The sequence below is a fragment of the Apus apus genome, chromosome 18, assembly GCF_020740795.1.
Source record: "Apus apus isolate bApuApu2 chromosome 18, bApuApu2.pri.cur, whole genome shotgun sequence".
Lineage (NCBI taxonomy): Eukaryota > Metazoa > Chordata > Aves > Apodiformes > Apodidae > Apus > Apus apus.
In genome coordinates this window covers 4,822,260-4,845,276 of record NC_067299.1, presented here as the reverse complement: position 1 = coordinate 4,845,276, position 23,017 = coordinate 4,822,260, and the positions used below count along the sequence as shown (strand labels likewise).

Below are 23,017 nucleotides of genomic sequence, written 5' to 3'. Positions count from 1 at the left end.
ATATCTGCTCACTGCTACTAGGTCTTCTGACTTGCTCTGTTAGTGTGTCGCCTGTGTCATACACTGGCTAATTGGTCTTTGTTTTAAATTTGAAACTTAAGCAACTGTTACACTAAGGTATTTGTAGAGAAGATTCAACCTACCACTTCAGTGGTAGCACAGGTCCTAAGGAATCCTTTTCCATTGGGTGTCCTGCCAGCCAGGCATCCAGGTGTTCTGATACACAGGTATCCAGAAGATCAGCACTGTATTAAATTGTACTCCTCCATAAATATGAAAACAAAATGATACATTTCACTGGCACTGTTTTCTAAACGGATGTATACTGCCATTTTGTGCTTTCTGGATAGAAGACTTTTCAATTCTACCCTCCCTCCTGAGTAAAATCAGCAATAATCTGAAAATACTTCTAAGGAACTCTTCAAAAGTACATTTTTCTCTCCTTCCTCTATAAATGAACAGTGACTGTGCAGTGGAGATAACTTACAAAGCTTGGCTGTTAATAAATCTTATTAATTTGACAATTAACATTTTTACTACTCTGTAGACAGAAACAAAAAAGGCTTGGTTGATAACAGTAACAGTGAAATGGCCAGTGAATCAACAGCTCCCTCTTGCCTAAATTAACAGTTTCTAAAATGTAGCAAGTACTGTAGCAAGTACTGTGAAGGTTTTGAGGATGAAGTCTCAGTTCAAAGAATAAAACTAAATGTCTGTCGTTTATGTTTTCACTTCTACTGACCAGTTGGGCTTATTCTGTCATCCCATCTGTTCTGTCAGAACTCTTTAATAGTGCTGTGCAGGTCACAGCATTTTCACTGTGAGTTTTTGACATAACCCCCCCCTATTTTCATCTGGCTGAATTGTTTTTCAATACTTAAAAGAATTTTTGTGGAACTTTGTGTGTTTAACTGAGAATCAACTGTGCCAGTTCCAGAACAGGGATATTCTTGCTTCATGCCCTGATAGAAGGGCAATACCTGGAGTTGAGCACTGCTAATGAAGTGAAATTAATACAGCTGCTTAAATTGGAATAATGTATAGGTCTTAATTAAATGTTTCCTTAAGACAATTTTTATGATTGCATAAATTTAAGGGAAACAATGTTTATGCAGAAGCAAATTAACTTGTTCTTTTTTTTTTTTTTTTTACATTGAAGGATATACTTGTGTATTATTAGGTTACTTGTATTATAATCAAGTTCTTTTGGTTTGCTCAGGTACTAAAATTACAATCCTTTGTACATGATATAGCAGACTTATGTTAGATCTAGTGGTACAATAATGGCAAATTCTTTATTCTAATTGGTGTTATTTTTGATTGCAAATTATGTATGTTGTGAGGTAGTTGTAGGAGGGATGATTCACAGCAAGGTATTGAATCATACTGTGTGTTCTGGGTACAGAGTAATATCAAAACAGTTGAGAACTATTACCTCAGCTTCCTGCAGTATGAAAGCAGCACTTAACACAGCATTCTGGATTCTTTATTTAACATCAAGGCAGAATTTTGTTTGAAGCCAGTGTTGTAAGTAACATAATCTTAATCCATTATATAATGGTATATTGCCAATCAAGCTGATCTCATTACAAAGCAGAACAAAACAAGAGGTGGCTTTTGATACTGTCCTGGTCTGTTGGCTGGTTGTAGGGAAAAAAACACTTTTACTCATAATTTCAAGCAGTATCTGTGCTGCTGCACTAGAACACAGCAACTGCCAACTTCTGCTGTAAAGATAATCAGAGAATGCTCATCTGTTTAGTGAACTATTGTGTTCTCTGTGGCTGATCAAATAGCATCATTTCATCATGCCTTGTCCCAAGGGTCTGGGAGCTCCACAGGTATTCAGGTCTGTGAAAAAAAATGGCAAGATTGTGTTTGAAAAAAATCCACCACTGACACGGGAAGCCACTGAAGGTCAATGGATATGGGAGATGTCTATATATATATAATTTTTGTGTAGTAAGCCAGTGCAACAGTGTCACAGCCACTCCAAGCTACATTTAAAGGTGTCAGTTGCCAGTAAGATAAATTCTTGGGGTTTGTGCTGTTTCTGTTTTTCATACTGAGCGGGGAGTTTGCTTAGGGATGTTAATTGTGATAAAGCGGCAGTTAATAACGTACGGGTACCATGGGAAGGGGTAAGGTATTGCTTCATTGTAGGCTTATCAGAAAACAATCCAATGGGAAGAAAAGAGGCTTGCTAATGTCAGTAAAAGGCAGTCATGTTTTCCTCTAATCTTTGTTTTTGAAACCAAGAAGAAATCCTTTACTGCACTCAGACTGTCTTAGCTATGTTGTTATGGGCCTGATTGGAAGCCTTGTTACAATGGCAGGACTCCTGCTGATGGGAAGGTGTCTTTTTGGTTGTGGGTTTTTTCCCCACTTCTTTGTTACTGAGGATTCGGGGGCTGTTATTTCTTCCCAGCAAGGTAAATAATCTACATGGAGCTCTGATCTGGGTTAGTTGGCAATGAGAGCTTGCTGTGCATGCAGCCTTTTGCAGTGGCTGCATTACAAGAGAAGCTAACAAAAGAAGAAACAGCGATGTCTCTGCATAGTATGTCATTGTGCTGTGTAGAAACTTACTATAGTGACTTTTGCTGGCATTAGATCTAGCTTTTGTTTACATGTAAAGCAAATCTATTTAATTTTTTCCTTTTCTGATTTGAGGCACACAAAGAAAGAAGAAACCTGGCATAGTTGGCTTTTTTTTTTTTTTTAATTAGATCTATGGCTACTCTGAAAATCTGGTTGAATAATAAAATAACAAACTTGAAATGTCATTTCTGAGTATACTTAGGGGGCACCATAGTGGGGTTTTTTTAATGCTGCCTAGCATGCCCCTGTATACTTCTTCCAGACCCTCATGTTAATAAAAGCTTGCTTTTGAGTCAGTTGATTTTAGGGAGACTGTAAAAGTCTCAGTCTGAGACATGCAGCAAATCATGTTTAACATTAGAAAGGAAAAGAAAAAAAAAAACCCACAAACAAAACAAAACATAAAGGAGAAAAGCTGCAGTTCCTGGTGGCTTAGGTTTTCTGTGTTTTGTTTTTTTCCTTTGTATGTCAGATTTTAGTTTTCAAAAAACAGTTCACTGTGGGGAGTGGGTTGCTGGACTTTTTGGGGGTTGGCAGGGAGAGAAGAGTAGGGGGGATGTTTGTACTATAGCTGAAAATTTGTGGCCAGGCATCTATCTCATCCACAAAATCCCTCAGTCCTGTGGAATTTCTAAAATCTGGGTCCCTGCATGTGTTGTTATTGCCTCTCTGCTTGACATTTTTCATTTTAATAGTTAAGTTATGTAGTAGGTCAATAAAAGGGAGAAAGGACTGGTCCTCCTTTGCCATTCGTTGCTGATTGAATCTTTGGGAAACAGACATGAAATGCTAACTGGGTCCTTATTCTAGTGTTATAAAGAAAAATTATAATGTGAGCCTCCTTAATCCTTTCCCTTTGCCAGCTGTGTTGTCAGCTTTGATGGCAGTGTTTCTTCTGGCTGGTGGGCACACTTCCTATATAACATTCTTGTTCTATTTTTGGAAGTGTGCTTCATAAATCTGATTCCAAGTTTCAAGTTCAGGTGACTTGGCACTGGTACTTGTTTTCTTTTTTCTTTTTTAATTGCTAGGATATGAGTATTTTATGTATCCTTTTCTTCCATAGGAAACTGACACAGTGTTTCTATGCACTTTATTATATGTCAGAATCATGATTCATTTATATAATGCCATATGTGCCAGTGTCTTGTTACTTACATGAAGATAAGGTCCCTCTTCTCCAGTCTGGTGTTTTGATTCTTAAGACATCCATCCAATCTTGAATGAATTGAATGAATGTTATAATAATAATTGAACTTTGCCAAGTGCCATGGAAGTGATGCTGTGTATTAGCAGGAAAAAGGGGTCTCATTTTGCAATATATTTGCTTAATAAGTAATACAAACACATGGTATTTATTTATTTTTCTCCACAACCCCTTCCCATGATATGATGCTTGCACCACGATATGTGGCAAGGAAACTGGTGTGTAAGGGGAAGGAGCCGGGGGGGCCCCAGTGCAGGTGATGACCAGGGATGGGCTCCTGCCAGCAGAATAATTCCTGCAGCTTGGCAGTGGCCAACAAGCTGGATGGATTTGCAGGGAGCTGTGGCTTATGGACCCTAGGCCAGGAGCTGCACATACTCACAGTCTTTTAAGTGGCAGCCACGGGATGGCTTTTGGTTGTAGTACAGTTTTGCAGTTCATTCAGAAAATAATATTTCTTCAAACTAATGGGGAAGGAGCCACGTCTAAGAAGCAAGTCACATCTCTCAGGTGTGCAGGAACAGTTGTGAGGGAAATGAGCTGCATTCTGAGACTATTTAGTTCATACTTGAGCACCCCCCCCCCCCCCCCCGATGATCTTTGCGGAGCAGCTGCTGCAGACAGATCTGAGAGCACCAGCTCCATTCTTTCATTTTGGAACAAAGGCAGACAGCTTCAAACTTTTAGGCAGACTTTAAGCCTTTTAATAAAACTTTTCAAGATGAGAATAAATAATACAAGGAAGTAATATTAATAGACTGAGGGCTTTATTAATGTACTTCTGGCATGTGCATTGATGTAGTGGAAACAAGAAGCTTATAGTTAGACTCTAAGAACAGTTACTTTAATTCACTTTTTAAATGAAAATTACATTAAGCTTTTGAAGGGATGCTTTTACTTAGAGTTAACATTGTCTTGATTTATTTTAGTGCTGTTCACTAGTTCATATTAGGTAATTTAGATTAATTTTTCAGACTTCAGTTGTGTAGATATGCTCCCAAACCTATGCATTATATTTTTCCTGGTTTTTTTGTTTGTTTGTTTTTGTTTTTTAGAAGATCTTGATACCTTTAGATTGGGTCAAAGACAAGGCTTTATAGGATTACTGTCAGTACATCTTGGCCACACAAAAATAACCTAGCTTGTTATTAGCTGAACTGAATTGCAGGTAATATCACCTGCATTATTTCTTTTTTTCTGATGAATAGACATACTTTGTTACTGTGGGTTACAGGACAGTATAGTCTTTTACCATTTCTTGGAATGGGGATTTGGCCTTTTCCATGCTATGGATGTAGATCTAAGATACTTAGAAATGTCCACTATGTTCAACCAGTAACAATTTTTTGTTTAAGTAATGTAAACCAGCAGTATTGATGCAAAGGTCTGCATTTATTATGATTGAATTTTTAGCATAACTAAAATGTAGCCAGGATAAAAAACTTTAGCAAATATTTTCTTGGTTATTAAGATGTTTTTCTGTCAGTGCAACATTATGCATGACTTTATTATTAGGAGGCTTTAAACTTTTATATATATGTAATAGTTATATGTATATTTGCATTTTATGTATATATTTTATATATATATATAAAAAAATAAAATAAGCCAGGTACCAACTGTTTGCAGAATGTCATAGTCATTACAATATTGCAGAAGAATCCTGTCTGCTACAGAAAGTAAATAAGAAAGAGCTTATTATGTAAACTCTGGATGCAGGTGCCCTGGACTAAATTTTGGAAGTTCACAAAAGCAGGAATACGCCTGGGGGGTTACTTAATTAAAGACGTTTACAGAAGAGCCTCCAAAGTTTGACGTGTTGTTCCTAGTCTGCCAGGAACTGGAAGTGTGTGAGGGGTCTGAGACGGGGAGGAAATGGGGAGCAGGAAGGGCCAAGATTAAATGTTACCAATTTGAATCATTTGCTCAATGGTAAACTGGATTAGTGTAATCTAGAGTGTGTCTAAACTGGAGACTGAAGGAACTGTGCAAACATCCTCGTTTTTCATGATGTTGTATTAGATGTTGTGCTTTAGAAAAGAGGAAAAAACCTCACGAATTCTGCTGTCAGCCCTAGTCCATTAAAACTAACTCACTTGGTTCCCTCTTCCATCACAGACAGGGCCATGATTGCTGGGCCTGTCAGTCACTGCTCTGATAGGCAGGGAATTCACGGGGCTCCACAGAGCTCTGGCGGGATCCCGTGTGGAAAGTTCTGTCTGTGGCTTCATGCAAATGTTTTGGTTTATTGCTGTTCCTTTTAATATTGCTCCAAAGTATTCAGTGTTTTATTTTTGTGTAAGGTCTTGGGACTCGAGCAAAGTTGGGGATGCAAATATCCTGAAATGAGCTGGTGCTGAGAAGTGGAACCTCAGTGTCCTTGGGGAGGCATCAGGTCTGCTTCCCCTTCCTCCTCTTTTTTCTTTTTCTAAGACATTTCAATATAAAGCTTTAGGGGTATGTAAGATTTGGGAGTTGAATTTTCACGTATTTTAAATAAATGGTTATTGATTTTTATTATTAAAACCCCTGAAATTATGTCCCCACCTAGTGAGGGGAAACAAAGTGTTTTATTTTGAAGGGTGATGAGGTGGCATTTCTTACCTTTCCACATACCAAATCTGAGAAGGGGAGGATTGTTTCCTATTTGAAAAAACGCACTAAGGTGCTGGGTTTTTTTTTTTCAAAACAAAATTATCTGTATTTTCCTCCATGGTCAAGGAATGTATTTCAAAATAAGTTGGAAATTCTCTTTTTTCTACCTTTCTTAATTTAAAAAATGTGATTCTTTATTTGTGTCTGCAATTTGAAAATGTTGTGGCTTTTCTTGCTTTTATAAGGGCTTTTCTATCAAGTTCAGGTTCCTGATTCTCTACCTAATCAGTGTTTGTAATCCTGTGCATTTTGGGAAACTATTTTAATAGATTGTTCCAAATACTTTCCTCTTTGTATCTGAGTCAGTTTGGGGAAGTCTGTAGACTAGCGCCAGCTTTATGTTTCACTCCTCTGTATCGTGTTCTTTCGTGTGATTTTTTTGTAATGCATAGGTTCTAAAACATTCATCATCTGTTCAGTGGATCTATTTCAATGGACTCTGGCCCGACACACACACACACACACACACACACACACACACACACACACACACACACACACACACACACACACACACACACACACACACACACACACACACACACAAACGTGTATTGTACATACACAGAAAAATTCAATTCCTCCTGTGTGTGAGGAAGATTATGGAAAAATGATTCAAATGCTCTCTATCACGAGTCGTGTGCTAATGAGAAACCACCAGCAAATAGTTCCCCATTGTTTGCAGACCTCATCTCAAAGGAAAAGTTAAAAATACAGTAAAATTTACATGACGGAGTAACACTGCAAAATGAACTCAAAAGAAAATACTGCTTGGTTGACTCGCTGGCATGCAGGCTGTGGTGTGTGGCTTCTATTCATAGAAGTGAAATTAAAGGATGCAGTTAAACACAGTTGTGAAACGTCCAGTCCAACAGCTGCATTTAGTTTGTTTTTCAATTTCTCATTGCCTTTCTTGTTTATTAGCTGTGACTCTGAGGTCAGAATTAAAACAAATATTTTAATGGCAGCATTTATGATGTTGGCAGGGAGCGCTCCGGCGTAGCCCGGCGCGCTGGACGGGACTCGCTCCGGGTGGTGTGAGGTTGTCCCTTCGGACTTGAATCCCAGTCACGAGTGGTGAGATTTCTCAAAGTATCATGTCTGTAAATCACCCAGCTGATAAGCATCGTGGAATCTGCTTTTTAGCTCTTTTAGAGAACTGGACATACTCAAAGGATCTTCGTTTTAAGAGGCCAGAAAGGAGGATCCTTTTATAGATTTTAACACCATAAAAACTAACAGAATTCCTCTCTTCATTTTGGCAGATCTAAGGTATAAAGGCCTTTATGAACTGAGATAATTAAAACCAACTTGTGTGTAAATTATATGCATCTATTTGTGCTATAAAAATGGTTATACCTGCTTTTAAGAGTAATTTTAGAGACTATGGGGCTGTGATTTAGTTTTGGTGAACTATCTTTGCTTCACGACATTTAAAAGCAAATTATAGATATTTTTTTTTTGTGGTAAAGCTGAACATTAGTTACTAAATACATTGTTGTCCACACTTGTGCAAGTTCTGTGCAGCCGGAGATAGAATCCATAAGGAAGTAAATAAGATCAGTGTTTCAGAAATCACTTCCAGACTGATAGGTCCTGTTTACCTATAGAAATGGTAAAAGATTTATCTTAGCCAAATATCATAATAAATTGTAAGTTTCCCCTTCACCGTTTAGGAAAACAAAACATTCTGTAGACGTACCAAGCTTGATTAACTTTTAAAATCAGTGAAGCTGAAAGTCTCATTCTTTCAATCTATAACTTTTTATTTAAATGTGGAATGAATGTATTTTTAATACATAGACACTTGGTATTATTTCAAAGAAGGTAAAAGTAAATAATTTGGGTTTTGAAAGTTACAGAGCTCAAAGGTTTAATACAGATTATGCAGTCATGGAAGTTACAGAATTTCTTTACACCTTCCTCTTCATAATAAAATTTTAAATGATGCTAGGCGGTTAAGTGTGACAGGAAACAGTTGGTTCAGCCTTTCAATCTAGACCAGCTGCTCATCTTACTTTAGCAAATATTATCAACAAGCCTGGAAATAACCAACCCCCCTGGTTTTTAATTCTGTATTTGCTTTTTTTTTTTTTTAAGGCAAAAATACATTGCTTACAGTAGTATCATTTGTCTACAAAATGTGGCGCGTTCGGGACAGAATTTTTTAGATGATTAGCCGAAAAAGGAACTTATTTCTCGATATTTGGAGTCAGTGTTGTAGCTGACACATGGATTCTCTTTATTTGGTATGGTTTAGGGTCATAAAATTGAGATTTTCTAGGATTTATAGAAATATGAAGCACAAAGATGAATGATCTTTTTTAGGTTAACTTGAGTTATTGGTTGAACTAGATTTGACAGAACAAATAAATGTGCAGTTTACCCAAAGGTTGCCTCTTCCTAGAGATGCTGAAAGAGAAAAGGAAGTTGAATTGTGTGTCAAGGCATAAGTAATAAATCAGTTTTTACTTTCCATACTTCAGATGTTTATTCCAATGAAAACTGTGACGATATTGATGCAATCAAGTTTTTAAGTGGAAATAATGTATTTTGTGATTGTAAAACATCTGTCTCTTGCCTAAGAAAGTGCTTTCTAATTAGGAAGATTTTTGTCACTGGTACCTAGATATTCTCCAACTCAAATTTTTTTACTAACAAACGTGTGACCCAAGTTAGCCGGTTTATTTTCTTTTCATGTCTTGGGTGATACTTTATGAGCAATTGTAGGTATTCAAATTAAAAACAAAATTTACTGTGTGTTAGAATTCTTGATCCTAGCACAGGTTAACTGTGATTTTTGGCAAGCTTTTGGTATGATATATGGATGATAGCTGCGGTTTATAGGTTAAATTTTAGAAGGTTGGTGACAGTTTTAATGAATGCTTTAAAGTCATATTCATTTTATTGTCTCTAACATAATTTCATTCTGTGCAATTCGCTAGTTAATGGATAGTCTGTTCATTTATCTAGTGCACGGGTCAATAAGTTTTTCTCCTCTCCCTGTGGAGGGGAGGAAAGGCCAGATCCCCTCTCAGTCGCAGAGGAAGGGATGGTTTCTGTCACTTGCTCTCCCTGACATCCGCCTTGTGGGATCACAGTTTGAACAGCAGTCCCACAAATGAAGGGTGCTGCAGGAATGCACGCTGGCAGTGGGTGCTGGATGGGATGTGGATGTGTTCCTGTCCCTCCCTGGTAACAGTAACTTTAATTTTTGCCTTATTTTTTTTTAACAACACTGGCTTCATAAGGCAGAAGGGAAGTAACAGCCCACTCGTGCTTTACAGTGCCCTGCACCTTGGCTTGTGCTGCAGAAAGAGAATTTCATATGGAAATGAAGTAGAAAATACCATCATGTGTTGCGTGGTGCAGTTCACGTCTGTGTCCCAGTGGCCTCAGTTGTCTCCATCAGGATTGTGGTGGAGTCAGTGGCGGGGAGGCAAGAAGGGAATGTGGTGTCTGAAACAGAGATCTCCAGGCTTCCTGGCTGCTGGATTCATGCAGCGGTTCTGCAAGTGGGTGTCAGGGTGAATAACCTCCGTGTCTGAAGTAAAATCCCCTGCCTCCAGTTGAACTCTGGGAGCATTTTTCCAGGCAGCTCGCTGTGTTTCTGCCAGGTTGCTGAGATACTTAATTCTCAGCCCTTATAGAAATCTGAGACAGTTAATGTTTGGTTTTAAAGCTGGCACCATTCCTTAGGAGCACTGAGGGATGCCAGCTATCCACTATGGCAGCTAATCACAAGGCTGGTTTGCCTCTGATTTGATGTATTCTCCTGTGCCATTGCATTGGGATAGTCTAACACAAGGGAAGGGAAACTTCTGGCTTATCCTGAGAAACAGAGCCAGGCTGTTCTTTGCTGAAGGATCAACTATGTACATCAGGCCTTCACAGGACTCATACTTACCTGTTGCTTTTAACCTTCCACTGAAGGGTACTTCACAAGCTTCATACTGATTACTATAATGTCACAAGGTCTTAAGGATGCATTTGTGTCAATAAAGGGAATGTGAAAACACAAATATTTGTCATTCTCACAAATTGTAGATAAAGTGTAGAGAAATTAACTGTAAATTTTAGATATGTCCACTGATTCTGAGAGTCTTGGTATTCACATACTGAGTGTGATTTTAGGGGATGCTGGGACATCTAACACTGTTCTGTCCATCTTCAGCGTGACCTCCTCTTCCTCTGTAGTTCCACTTTTTCTAGAAGCCTCAAGTTACACAGATTAACGCAGGGAATAATTTTGGAAGTTAGGCTGAGCTACTGAGGTAGAATGGGAAATTGCACTTGGGTCTCAATTCCTCTTTCACCTGTGTGAAATGATGAAATCTGAACTGGGCATAGCATCCTGTTCTCCATGTGGGGCTCTGAAGGTCTGTCCTGCTGGGGAGTTTTCCAAGGAGGTTGTCCAGGCACTACGGGCACACTGGTTAGAGCCCTACAGATGCGTGTTCCATCTCCTTTCTGTCTTGAATGAGGCATTTGGCACAGCCTTTGACATTAATTCCTTCAAAAAGTCACAGTTGCATAGTAACTGCAATAGTACAAGCCAGTAACCTATCACAGGACTGTAGGACCTCCCAGTTTCAGATTTTTACTTCACTGTTGTTGTGGGACTGGCCAATTTGGATTTGGACTAAAGTGTTGGACACTGCTGAGGAGCAGCAGAGTCTTTGTTTTCTTTACTCCTTTTTACTGGGAGCATACATATAAATGTGTATTATTTGTATTTGTTTTGGGAGTCCGGTTAGTAGTAGAAGCTTGTGCATCTATTTGAAGTTTGTGTGATTCTTAATTATTCTTTACTGTTACTATAAGGTTTGTGCCTTGTTTCTCAGTTACACTGGGGAGGAAAGGCTTCACGCCAAGAGCTATATCTACAAAAAATCCAGTAGGTGGCTGTGGGTAGCCAGGAAAGATGAGAATTATTCTGTATTTGACTTTTTTTAGAGGTTGTGCTTCAATTGCCAATTTGTTAAGGCAAGTAACTAGACCTCCAGCCTCTGAAAAGGACATTTTGTTACAAAAGCTTAGTGGTGGTCTTCTCTTGGGGCGGCATTTTTCAATAAAAGCTTTTCTCTACACATCTTAAATGGATTCATAGAAGTGTTTGCCAGCCACAATATTTTGTCACAGCTTCTTGCCATTGTAGGGGGAGCAAAAGATGCAATATTTTTCAGTTCAAGCCCGTAAAAACAAACTGGAACTACTATAATTAAGTGAAACACTACTGTAACTGTGGCTAAGTACACGTTCAACTTGGCAGTAGCACCAAGTTTTGAATTGGTGGGATGGTGGAGGCACAATCTGATATACATAAGTAATATTTGTATAAATATGTTGAGTGGAAAAGTGTCAATTCATACAGCTACCTTGCAAGCTGAGAATGGGATGCATTCTTGGACCAAGACAGCTTCTGCATAAAACAGGAAAGATATCTAGGATGAAAGACTTGATGCTTATGGAGCTAAGGGCAAGGTGGTAAAGAAGGATTCCAGAGAAATACGTTTAGAGGGGAAGAAAGGACTTCTCAGTGGACAAGAAGTGGGAGACTTTTCAAGCTGTGGTAGCTGACTGAATGAATAGTGGCATCATTCCAGCAGTGCAAGGGAGAGGGGATAGAAAAGGAGTTTGCAAACAGTACAGAAGACAAAGAGCTGAAATCAAAGCTGTGGGTACAATTTTAAACCAATGTATTAGAAGAGGACAGGTTAAAATGAAGGGTATGTTGAAAATGAACTGTAACAACTTCAAACTTGTAACATTCTGGACTGAAAGATAATTTTAGGAAAATTGAAGAGTTGAGAAGCTGTTACTCAAGGTCACACGGTAACACAGAGAAAAATATTACACAGGATCCCTGATTCTTAATCTGTTGCTGAAACCAGTAAATGACATGTCAAAATTCATTTCTATACATTGATTTTTGTTGTTTAATTGTGGTAATTTTAATGTCAAAGAGAGAAACTTTTCATATAAGATACTCAATTAGTAAGTATCTTAGAAGAGCTGCTGTTTTATAAATGCCTGTTTTTTTTTCTTTTAAATGTGATAAATAAATGATCTACTTTCCAGAAGTGTTACTCCTGCCAGCTTAGCTGCTGAGAGCTGTGAAGTGCAACACATCTAAAATTTTAAATAATTACGCTCCCTTGGCTACAAAAGAGCTTTTTGATCCATTAATAATGAGAAAATTAATGTTGGACCAGCAGTAAACCAGATTAAACTGTATACCCCCTTGGATGCCTGACTGCACCTTTAACGGACCTGAAATTCCTCTGATTATTTAAATGTTCTATATTGAAATGTGATGGTGGCCTTGAGTTAATAGTTAAAGAGATTTAAATTGGAATGTCTCTGCAGAAGTTTTTCCCATTGATCAGAGCAAGTGGGCAGAAAAACTCCTTATTTGATTCTTGGGAAGCACTGATAGTGCCTCACACATTGACAGAATTTTTTTTGCTCTGTTTTTCCCACCGAATGTGTGCAAGACTAATCAGTCTTTTACTAAACATGTAGATTAGTTAAGGTTTGCAGATATCTTTTATAATGGCAAGTGCTGTATAAGCTAATTTATTGCAGTACTGATATGGCTGCAACCAGCTCTTCATCTGTGCTTGTAGTCATAATGACTGCAACTGTTTCCTTGAGTTTGCAAGATTAATCTCCTTCTGGAACACCACCTTCCTGGATCTGTCATCTAGATTAAAATGAGCTGTAATTATTTGATTACAGAATGGCTATTTGCTTTTTCTCTGTTTATTTTGACTTTCATTTTTCACCTTGAATTGTTGCCTTTGAAGAAAAATCTATTGAAAATAATGTAATGGTATCATATTAAATGATTCAGTGATTGTGTCTCTGTACCCTTATATGTTGGGCCAGAAGGTGAGCAACAGTTCATGATCTGTAGCCTGCTAGTATTGCTTTATGGTTTGTGAAGGAAAAGTGTCAGCAGTGGAATTTTTTGAGTAAATCTAGTGTGTTTTAACATGAAGCATGCTTTGAATGAAGGCAAAAAATTGTCTTCTTGTCATAATTAGCCAGGTTGACATGGATGAGAAAGGCCCTCTTTGTGAAGTAATTTCAATGCTGTTGTCTTCTGTACTTTTAAATTCCATTTGTGTACGTTCTTTTTTCTTCTTAAATGCCTCCCCACAGAAAGCTAATTTTTCTTTTATAGAAATACTTGCCTAAATCTAGAGCATTTCCTACCTGAAGGTGCGAGACTTCAGGATATACTGACAATTTAGGAAATTCTTGGTCATTTAGATGCTCTGTTAAATAATTAGTACATTTCAGATAGCTACGATATAAGTAAAAGTATTGTTTAAAATGCAGCATCATGTTGTTTGGGTAGAAGAAATGTATTTGAAAGAGGGTCAGTATGGCCATTTGCAGTGCATTAAATGTCAGAAATACTTTATTATCAATAGCCTAAACCATCTGATATTTAGTGTTTTAGAAAACTTCCAGATTCAGATATTTCTAATCTGTTTAAATTGTTCCCTCCCCAAATTTGTCCCCAAATTAGGATTAAGTAGTAGTTGGTGGCAGGAGTTGCAGCAGGTTTGATAGTACCCATTTCCCCTTCTGAAAATCTGATATTTGAGGAGGGGGGAGAAGGTAGGAAACTGTTCTCCATCTAGATACTAAAATCAAAACAGTCATTTAGCACAGCAGGCATTGTTAACGAGTTGTTAACTTCCTTTCCGATTAAAGATGCACAACTGCATAAAAAGGGTAAAATTATTTCCTGTCTTGAAGTTAGTGGCAAAAGCTCTTGTCGACTTCAGGGAGGTCAGGACTTGCCCTTGCTCTGTAATATTTGCTTTATTGTTATTCCAACGAAGAGCAAAACAGGATAATATGTTTCAGCATTAAAATATTTACTGCAATCCTTGCAACTGACAAACCCTCAAGCACCAATGTCAAAGTGGTGGCTGCAGATTTGTGTCCTTTTGGAGGAATTGCAAGCGGGTTTAAAAGAAAAGTGAGTCTATTCCCTTTGATCTTTTGCCCTCATTTACTCAGCTGCTCTCCCTGTGTGTCCTTTAGTTTTGGGCGGGAGACACCCGTCCTGATAAAGTTTTAGCATTTATTGGGCCATCAGCTGTAGTCAGTTAGTGTTTGAAACTGGTGCAGGGTTTTTCAGTATCTGAAGCACACTGTCGAGCCATCTGTTGGACATGGGAAATGTCTGACAGTTTCCATACATCCCCCAAGCTCCAAATGTTCAGTTTAGATCTATAGTTGTCCTAAGTGTGTGACAGTGTACAGATATCTCCAGAGCACAGTCAGAGGTAATAATTTATTCACAAAATAATTTATTTTTCTTTCCTTTCTTTTGACTTTGCAGGGTTGGGTTTTTTTTAGTATTTATTTTTAAATATTTTTCATATCCTTATATACTTTTTCTTTTTTTGGTGAATTTTTCTGTTGAAATCAGACTTTACTTATTTAGCTAAGCTTTTTTTGAGACTAAATTTTTTAACTATGGCATGTGTGTTACACTTGGAAGTACAGATGGGCTCAGCAGCACTAATATTTGGCTGTATTTTGACTAGCATCAGCCTCAGAGAGGAGTTAAGCGAGTATAAATAAAGCTACTGTTCATAGGTCAGGTCATATGTTCATAAAACCATGGACCATATCAACTTTGTCACATCTTAACAAGATACATACACAACTGCTTTTGCAAGAGAGCTGCAGTGGAACAGAAGTCTGTACCACGAGTGTGCAGAGGGTGGGAATGCTGGAGGAAAAAGCCGAGCGAAAAGCGTATGGACTGAATCAGGAGCGACTGTAAGTCGGCGCAGTTCCGCTCCGCTCTCTGATCCTGTAATTTAAAAACTTGCAGAGCATAATATTAACATTGCATGGTGTCCATGCTCATATTTAAAAAATAAAATCTGAAGTTGTTCATATTTTTGTATTGCTGTTTGTGTAAATAGTGTATTTGCCCAGCGGGTTTGTGGGTCTCCGTGTGGTATATGTGCATGCAAATACAAGAGTTGCATTCCTAAATGAAGTACATCCGTGAATAAGTTTCCTCTGGGCAGATGCATGCCTGCTTTCCTAACATTTGTGCCCTTGGTGTTTTTAAAACAAATCCAGCACAGCTTGAATGTGTTGAGTTCTTCAGTGTGTAATTACAGAATGACATTGTTTTGGAAGGCAGAAAAACCCTTCTGTTGCTCTGAAAGATGGCATTATTTAAAGTGAAGTTACTCGTGAAAGTTAAGCCCAAGGTAAAATTGTGTGTACCTCATTTATATGCATAAAATAAACAACTGTGCAATTAGATAGGTGTTATAAATAGGATGTGGTGGAGATGCTTAGGCTACTCAAGTTTCCTAGATTTTATAGCAAGTACCCAACTGAGATTTGCTGGTCTCTAATTTTGCCGTTCGGGCTAACCAGCTGACGCCTGGTTGAAAAGAGTTATGTTCCTACAAGGCCACAGAAGCCTTAGTATTCAGTCTCCCTCGCCTTCGGATCGTGGAGAACTCTGTGTACCATCAGCAACTTCAATCCCACCCTTTAGGCCAACCCTCATCTATCAAACCTGGGCTGAGAGAGCGAGAGGAAGCTCCCAGATAAACATACAGCAGCGCCTAAACTCCTAATCACTCTGGGCTTCCGCTTCCAGGCCCTATAATTAGAAGTCCTTCTTTTCCTTGTATTCCCAGTTGACGCAAATGCTTTTTGTGGCTTGGCACCTCATTTAGGGCGTGGGCTTAGTTTATGGCCAGGCCAGAGTCTGGTTTAGTCTTCTGATACTGCATAAATAGCTCTTAACCCACAGTCTACATCTGTACTAGTTTTTCCTTTTATGCATAGATTCTCTGTATTTTTAAACGTTTCTATCCTGAAAGAAGCTTGTTGTTTTCCAAACAGAATGCATGAAAAGTAGGAAGCTGTAAATTAGGGCAAATGTATCTGTCAGGTAAAACAAAACTTTGGTAATTTTTTTTTTTTTTTTTTTTTTCCATCTAGGGTATCTGTTCCTTTTAAACTGGATTTTAATCATCTCTGTGGATTTGAAAAAACACACAGTAAAACAGTCATTAGTTTAACCTAGCTGCACCCCTCTTGTTATGGATAAGCAAAATCAAAATTTTTGCAGTGAGATACATACTAAGTAAAATCTGCTTTACACAGAAGTTTCTACTGGGTTCTGCGTATGCAAGACTTTCAATTGATTTCAGATGTTATCTGTTAAACAGGGATTAATGCCAGTTTGAAAAATAAGCAGGAAATCCTTGAGAATTATTCACTTTTCATCTATGATTATTCATACATAAAGTACATAAGAGAAAACATTTTGGACTGAGCTTATGACAGCTTTAACCTGTATTTCCGTCTAAACAACTTTTTGGGAAAACTGTCACAAGGTCTTTTAGAAAGCTGAGTTGAAGTTTCCTGCACTTGAAAGTGAAAGTGAGGTAATGACCAAGATTCAAGTTCATGTTTCTCTGCTGGGGTTAGGCATTTCTGCTGGGGTGTCTCAGTGGCCGTGTGCTGCAGGGAGGTGGAGAGGGAAACGAAATGGCTGAGCTGTAATAATTGAAAACTGTGACTCTTTGGTGTGAAGTAATGAGAGCTGGAAAATACCACAGCAAAACCCGAGTCAAATGTTCTAAAACATTAGTGATTTATTGTTTGAATAACAGTAGCAAGAATTTCAAAATGCTGTTTGAAAAATACATGTTCTTTCACATCTGTGGTATTGTGCTTGGGACCTCGGTGTTGGTACAAGTTTTTCAAGTACATATGTGTCTTTCAAATGCAAGTGTGGGTATGAAAGGTCCTCCTTTAACTTACTGAAAATTAGTGACTAATATAAGGGAAAGACTTGTTTTCCTTTGGCTTCCATCTAATAAAATGCATTTATTCTGAACAGTGTCAGGCTGCAGGATTTTAGATGAGGCGTGCAAAATTGCCAAATCAGATACCGCCCATCGTTCTATTTTTAAGCCAATTTCTTTCCACCCACAAATGTATTATCTTTCACCTCTGCACTCCTTCAAGTTAGCAAAACCAAACAAAAAACCCAAACCCAAACAAGATGAAACCCAAAAAACCCGAAGGCAATGCACGTTAGTGTGGAACCAAGAGCTGTGGACATCATATGGAACTGATCAGAGCTGCAGATAGGCAAGCACATTTCACGGCTCCGCTTGTTCAGATACCTTGTACGTCACCAGAAGAACAAGCAGGTACCAGTGTGTGTGCTTCCTGCATTTGGGTGACATGCATTGTCATGTATGGTCCCAAAATGAGCTCTCTAGCAATGCCCTGCTCAGGATAAACAGAGATTACATGTTGGGAAAAGGCCTTTGTAAGGAGAAGGGTGAAATTCTATCATGTCTATGTGCGCTGGGGTTTATTGCCCTGTCCACAGACACCTGCACTTCCAGCCAGTATTGGAAATGAGATACTGGTTAGCTAAACAAGCCATAGATTTGATGGACAACACAGTATGGTAATTCCTGTGTTTTCACTGGCTCGTGATTATTACGCAGCTTTCTGTCTCCAGCTTCCAGACAGATTTTTGGCTCGTTTAAAAGGTTTTTTACGATCTTCATTGCACTGTGCCATGTGATGGGATACACATGAAGAATGCTGTGCTCAGATCTCTGGGTGCACTCAGTTCTGCGTTTGTATTTATAAAAGACTTCTAGCACTTTGGGGGAAGAAAAAAAATAATTAGGTTTGCTGAGGCTGTCTGCTCACTGTTGAGAAAAGCCTTACGTGTTCGTCTCTTCCAGATTCTCTTTCTCCAAAGGTCCTTTCCATCTGGAATAAGAGCAAGCTCAAAAGCACCAAAAGCACTCTCAACTTCTATATAAAGCTATGTAGTGCATGAGGGGGAGGCAAACACAGCACTTTAGAAAATAAATCCTTACTGTGTTGAGTTAGATCATTTGGAATATCCTTGCTCCAGTAATAGCAGCAGCCTGATTCTAGCACACAAGCCCCTGTTTGCTTCCAGGTTTCTCCACTGGAAATGCTATATATTATTGAGGACCGCACACTTCACTAGAAGGGAAGTGTATTTTGTGATGTTTCAGAACAGAATTAATGCAAATTGTGTGCATAATCCCACACTAAAGACTTGGCTGACTTGCACTTGAGCAACTTTAGCTGTATTTCCTATCAACACAGTCACTACAAATCAAGGAAATTGCCAGTTAAGCCAACATTAACATCCAGACCAACCTCAGCTCACATGCCTTACCGCCCAAACATAATACCCAAATGCACTCACGGATTTCTTAGTTCCATAACAAACTCTCTTTCATTTCTAACACTCGGAATTGGAGTAACAGCCTGTAACAGTAAAAGTATGTCTACTGGAGGGAATCTTGCTGAGGTCAGATTTAAGATGTTGCATTTGTGTGATTCCGAGGAAATGGCTGCGTGCAGCGTGGGTGGCCCCGCGCTCTGTCCAAGCCCTGCCAGCATCAGTGGTCAAGCTGAGAAGGAAACTTACAGGCCGTTTGGTTTCTAAATGCCGCTTGGATTTCTCTCTGATTTTGTACCTTTCTGCTAAGAGCCCTCATAGATTTAGAATTTCTTGTATCTTCACAAGATCTTTATTTTACAAGAGTACTTGTGAGGAGAAACTGAGGCCTAGGCCTGTGGGTGCTCACACAGTCGATGATGCTGCTGTATTGTCCCCTTGGGAGGCTTCTTCTGCTCCTCCTGTGAGCCAAGATGTGCTCACAAACCTGCTTTAGGAGGAGGAGGCAGCACCAGGGAGTGTCATTGGGCCTACGAGCCTTTGGCTGATGAAATTTTCCTAATTGGGCTTAAGGGAATGGAGATTCCAGGGTTGTCAAGGAGGGAAAACAGCATAGCCATCGAGTGATGCTGTAACGGAGATTCAGTAGAAAAGTTAATTAATCTTTGTTAAGAGAGTGTTCCCTGCTGCTCAGTACAGTACACAAGAGGATTTTATTTTCCAAGTTTAATCCTAAAATTTAAAAGTGCCATTTACTAGGCCCTGAATGGCATGGTGTGAGGCCTTTTCAGTTTGGACTGAATTTGTTTAGCAGCAGTGAGCAGAAGAGGGAAAGATGAATTGTGGAGGCACATGTAATAAACAGAACACTCTTACATGACAGAAATATCACCATTTACCCTTTGAATAGGTGTCGTGTAATATGTGGAGACCTCAGTTCTCTTCCTGAAGGATAAAAGATTTCCATTATGCTCTATGTGGAAAATCAACACATCAGAGCTGTGTGGAAATGCCTGATTTTCTTTAATAGATGCAATGCCTTGAAAATTATTTAAAGGCACTTCAACGTAGCTATTAAACTGCTTAAATCACTTCGTGCTTGATCTTAATTAAATGTTGGAGGATTACTTTGGGTGGTAATTCTTAAGTGTCAGTAATAAGCATGGTAATATGGACATTTTTATACAGAAAAATTAAGCTGAAGTTTCTTTACTGTGGTCCTAAATTCTGCCATGATGCCATACTTTTTTAATGTGTACAAAATAATACTTCTTTTTTTTGGTATAAAACCTTTAAACTTCTGTGAGAAATTGACTTCAAATATGTTTGTAAATGTTTAGAAACTGGGTAATGGACTGACATATAGAGGGAAAAAATTAAATAGCATATATAAGTTATTGTGATTCTGCTGATCTTCTAATTTAATAATTTCAGTACATCCATCAGTGACCTGTTTTCAATGAAGTTAGTAGGTAATTTAATATTTCTCTTGAAAGCTCTCAACTCTGATTTGCTGCCTTTCAAGCAATAAATCAGGCAGTTTCTTCCATATACATTTATAAGAAAGATGCTTCTTCAGGATTGTTTTTGGTGTGGGTTATTTTGGCTGGGTTTTGGTAATGTTTCTTCTTCCAGAAATTATTATTGTGGAAACATCGATCTTTTTTGTGTTGGCTCTTTCCCAGTGAAGAGCATTTTGGGGCTTGACTCTAACATTAATCACTTCAGTGCTTCATATTGGTCCCACAAGTTCTCAAGTTAGACTGTTCCCAGATTTTTTAGTTGGCTTTTATAGTTTTGCATTGTAATACTTAAGCAGTAATACTGTTAATATGATTTCAGTTAAAGTTCTGATTAATTTTTATGAAGTGAATCCCTTTCAATTTAGTAATTTTCTGCAACTGTTTTCTTTTGTTTCCAGGAAGCAAAATGTAAGCCACACTAGCTTGTTTAGATAGACATTCTTAATCCTCTTCTTTGCAGTGATTAATCTCTTGTGCTTTTGTGTTTCTTTTTTCTTTTTTTTTTTTTCTTTTTTTTTTTTTACCCAGGGATGTTGCTGGTCACTACTGACACATTAGGCCATGATTTCCATGTTTTTCAAATACTGACACATCCTTGGTCATCATCACAAAGTGCCGTCCATCATTTGTATACACTTCACAGGGGAGAGACTGAAGCCAAAGTAAGTTAAACTATTTGCTGAAGAATAATCCCCAGACACCTTATACATTTTGTGTATGTTGGCACTTTAATGTTTGTTTCAGCACACAAAGAGCCTTTCTTATGTTATAGCCACAGAAAGGATAAGAGCACAACGTTTAACCTGGACAATAATAAATTCTTGCCCTTTACAATGAGGTGCTGTCAGATTTATTCAGATATGACACTACCTCCAAAGAGCCCAGATTATTAGCTGTGTTTGTACTTAACCTTTTCTCATGTAACATGTTAAACATTTGTCTAGTGCCTGTGAAGCAACTGTCAGGGTTTGCTTAACTTTGGTGGTAAAAGCTAAAGCCAGACAATTAAAGAGTTGAAAGAAAGAGTTAATCAAAAGACTGTGATTAACTTTTATCTGCACTTTAGCAAAGTGGGGAAACCCGTCAGAGACTGTAGAGATAGAGATTTAACTGCCCAGTTTAAAAATCTCACTCTTGAAGATGGAAGACGAAGTTAGGCGAGATGAACATAGGCTGAAAAAGTCTGAAATTTTATTTTAAAAAATGCTCAGTAAACTAATTTACTGGTAAAGTGGAAAAAAAAAAGTGAGGGAGATGTTTGGAAGCACAGCTGTGATAGAAGCAGCACAGCATCTTATGCCTGACTCCCTCACTGCTGTGCTTTCAGGCATCAGGAGAGCCTCACCTTGTAGCACTGAATAACTGTTGAAGAACCTGTTTTAAATACATAAATAAAAATGTCACCACAGGGTAAGAAATGAGTATTGCCCTTGCTGATGCAATTACACACTGAGCACACAGACTTGTGACAGTCTGGCAGATGTAAACTAGTGTGACAGAGACAAGCCTCGGGCACTGTGATTATGACCCAGGCACTGGAAGCTTGGATTAATGCACTACCATGATTAGAGTTCCTTCAAACCGTTTTTTTTTTTCCTATGCCTTGTGCCATTTCCCTTAATTTTTTTTACCTTGCATTTGTAACGTGCTGGATCTGAAAGCTTCATTTAAGGTGGTAGTGGTTGATAATGCTTTTGTGTTAATTTAAATTACTGGTAGTTTAAATACTCCAAAGCTTTGCTGCTACCATTCTGGAAAAGTGTAATTACTATTATAGGCAATGGTTTACTATAGGAAGGAATAACCAGTCTGGAAAGTGAGAGGAAATTAGGAAGAACTGTCCATATGGGATAATAAAAAATGTATTTACAGGTGATTTTTATAAATAATATAAAGGGCATTGAGATCTGTGTGTATACATATACCCTATCACCTATTTGAGCACATGCTATAATATGTTTAATATTCTAAGAGTTATTTTTATTCTACTTTCATACAAAAAATGGGAAAGATCCTATAATCAACGTTGAAAACCAAAGCATAGGACTCCAGTCACTAGGAACAAAGATGCTCTTCTGTGTTTTACAGCTGATAAATTGGTTTTTAAGGCATACATTGGAATCCAAACATAACATGTTGTAAGAATAAACCTTTATTGATATGTGTTTTTTGGGATGCAGTATTAGCATGTCTGTGAAAGCATTGCATTAAAATTCTTAGAATCAACATAGTAAAGTTTTTTCCTAGTTTGCCACATACTTTTCATTTGGTATGTGAACAGTATAGCTTTTGGAATGGTATAAAATAGAGAAAATTCTAACCACTCTGAGGTGCATTAGTGGATTTCACAACTCCCATGATAATTAAACTCTCCAAAAACAATATCATGTTGGTACCTGTGATTTTCAATACACATCTGTAATTTAAAATATTTACATAATATGTTGGATGGTTTTACTTTTTCTTTTGGAATAACAGTATTCATAGTTGTTTAGTGAGAATAGTACTATGTGGTGCTATTCTTTTATTCCATAAATTTCATGGATGAGTAGCATTAGACAAGAATTCTGGAGACTGTTCCATTTAAGATTCTCAATGCAGATATTTTAAGACACACACTGGAAGCCTCTGTACCTTCTTTCTTGGTTAGGATAGTATTTATACTTTTGCAACCAGATTTTTTTTCCTTCCTCCCCCTGGTTTAAAGCCAGTTGTGCATCAAGGCGAATGGTCTTAAAGGTCACCTTCTGTACTGGAGCTATAAAAAGTTCTAAT

General features: G+C 38.1%; 1 protein-coding gene across 9 annotated transcripts in view; it reads left to right on the top strand.

The window, feature by feature from the left end:
- Window positions 1-23,017, top strand: part of BCAS3 (BCAS3 microtubule associated cell migration factor) — a 351,811-nt gene that overhangs the window by 80,300 nt on the left and 248,494 nt on the right. For all 9 annotated transcript variants that reach the window (XR_007891218.1, XM_051635999.1, XM_051635997.1 and 6 more), the window contains exon 14: window positions 20,771-20,904. Coding sequence is in view for 8 of the 9 variants with exons in the window: in XM_051635999.1 (XP_051491959.1) it covers window positions 20,771-20,904 (134 nt within the window). In the remaining variant the exon portion in view is untranslated. The remainder of the gene's footprint in view (window positions 1-20,770; window positions 20,905-23,017) is intronic.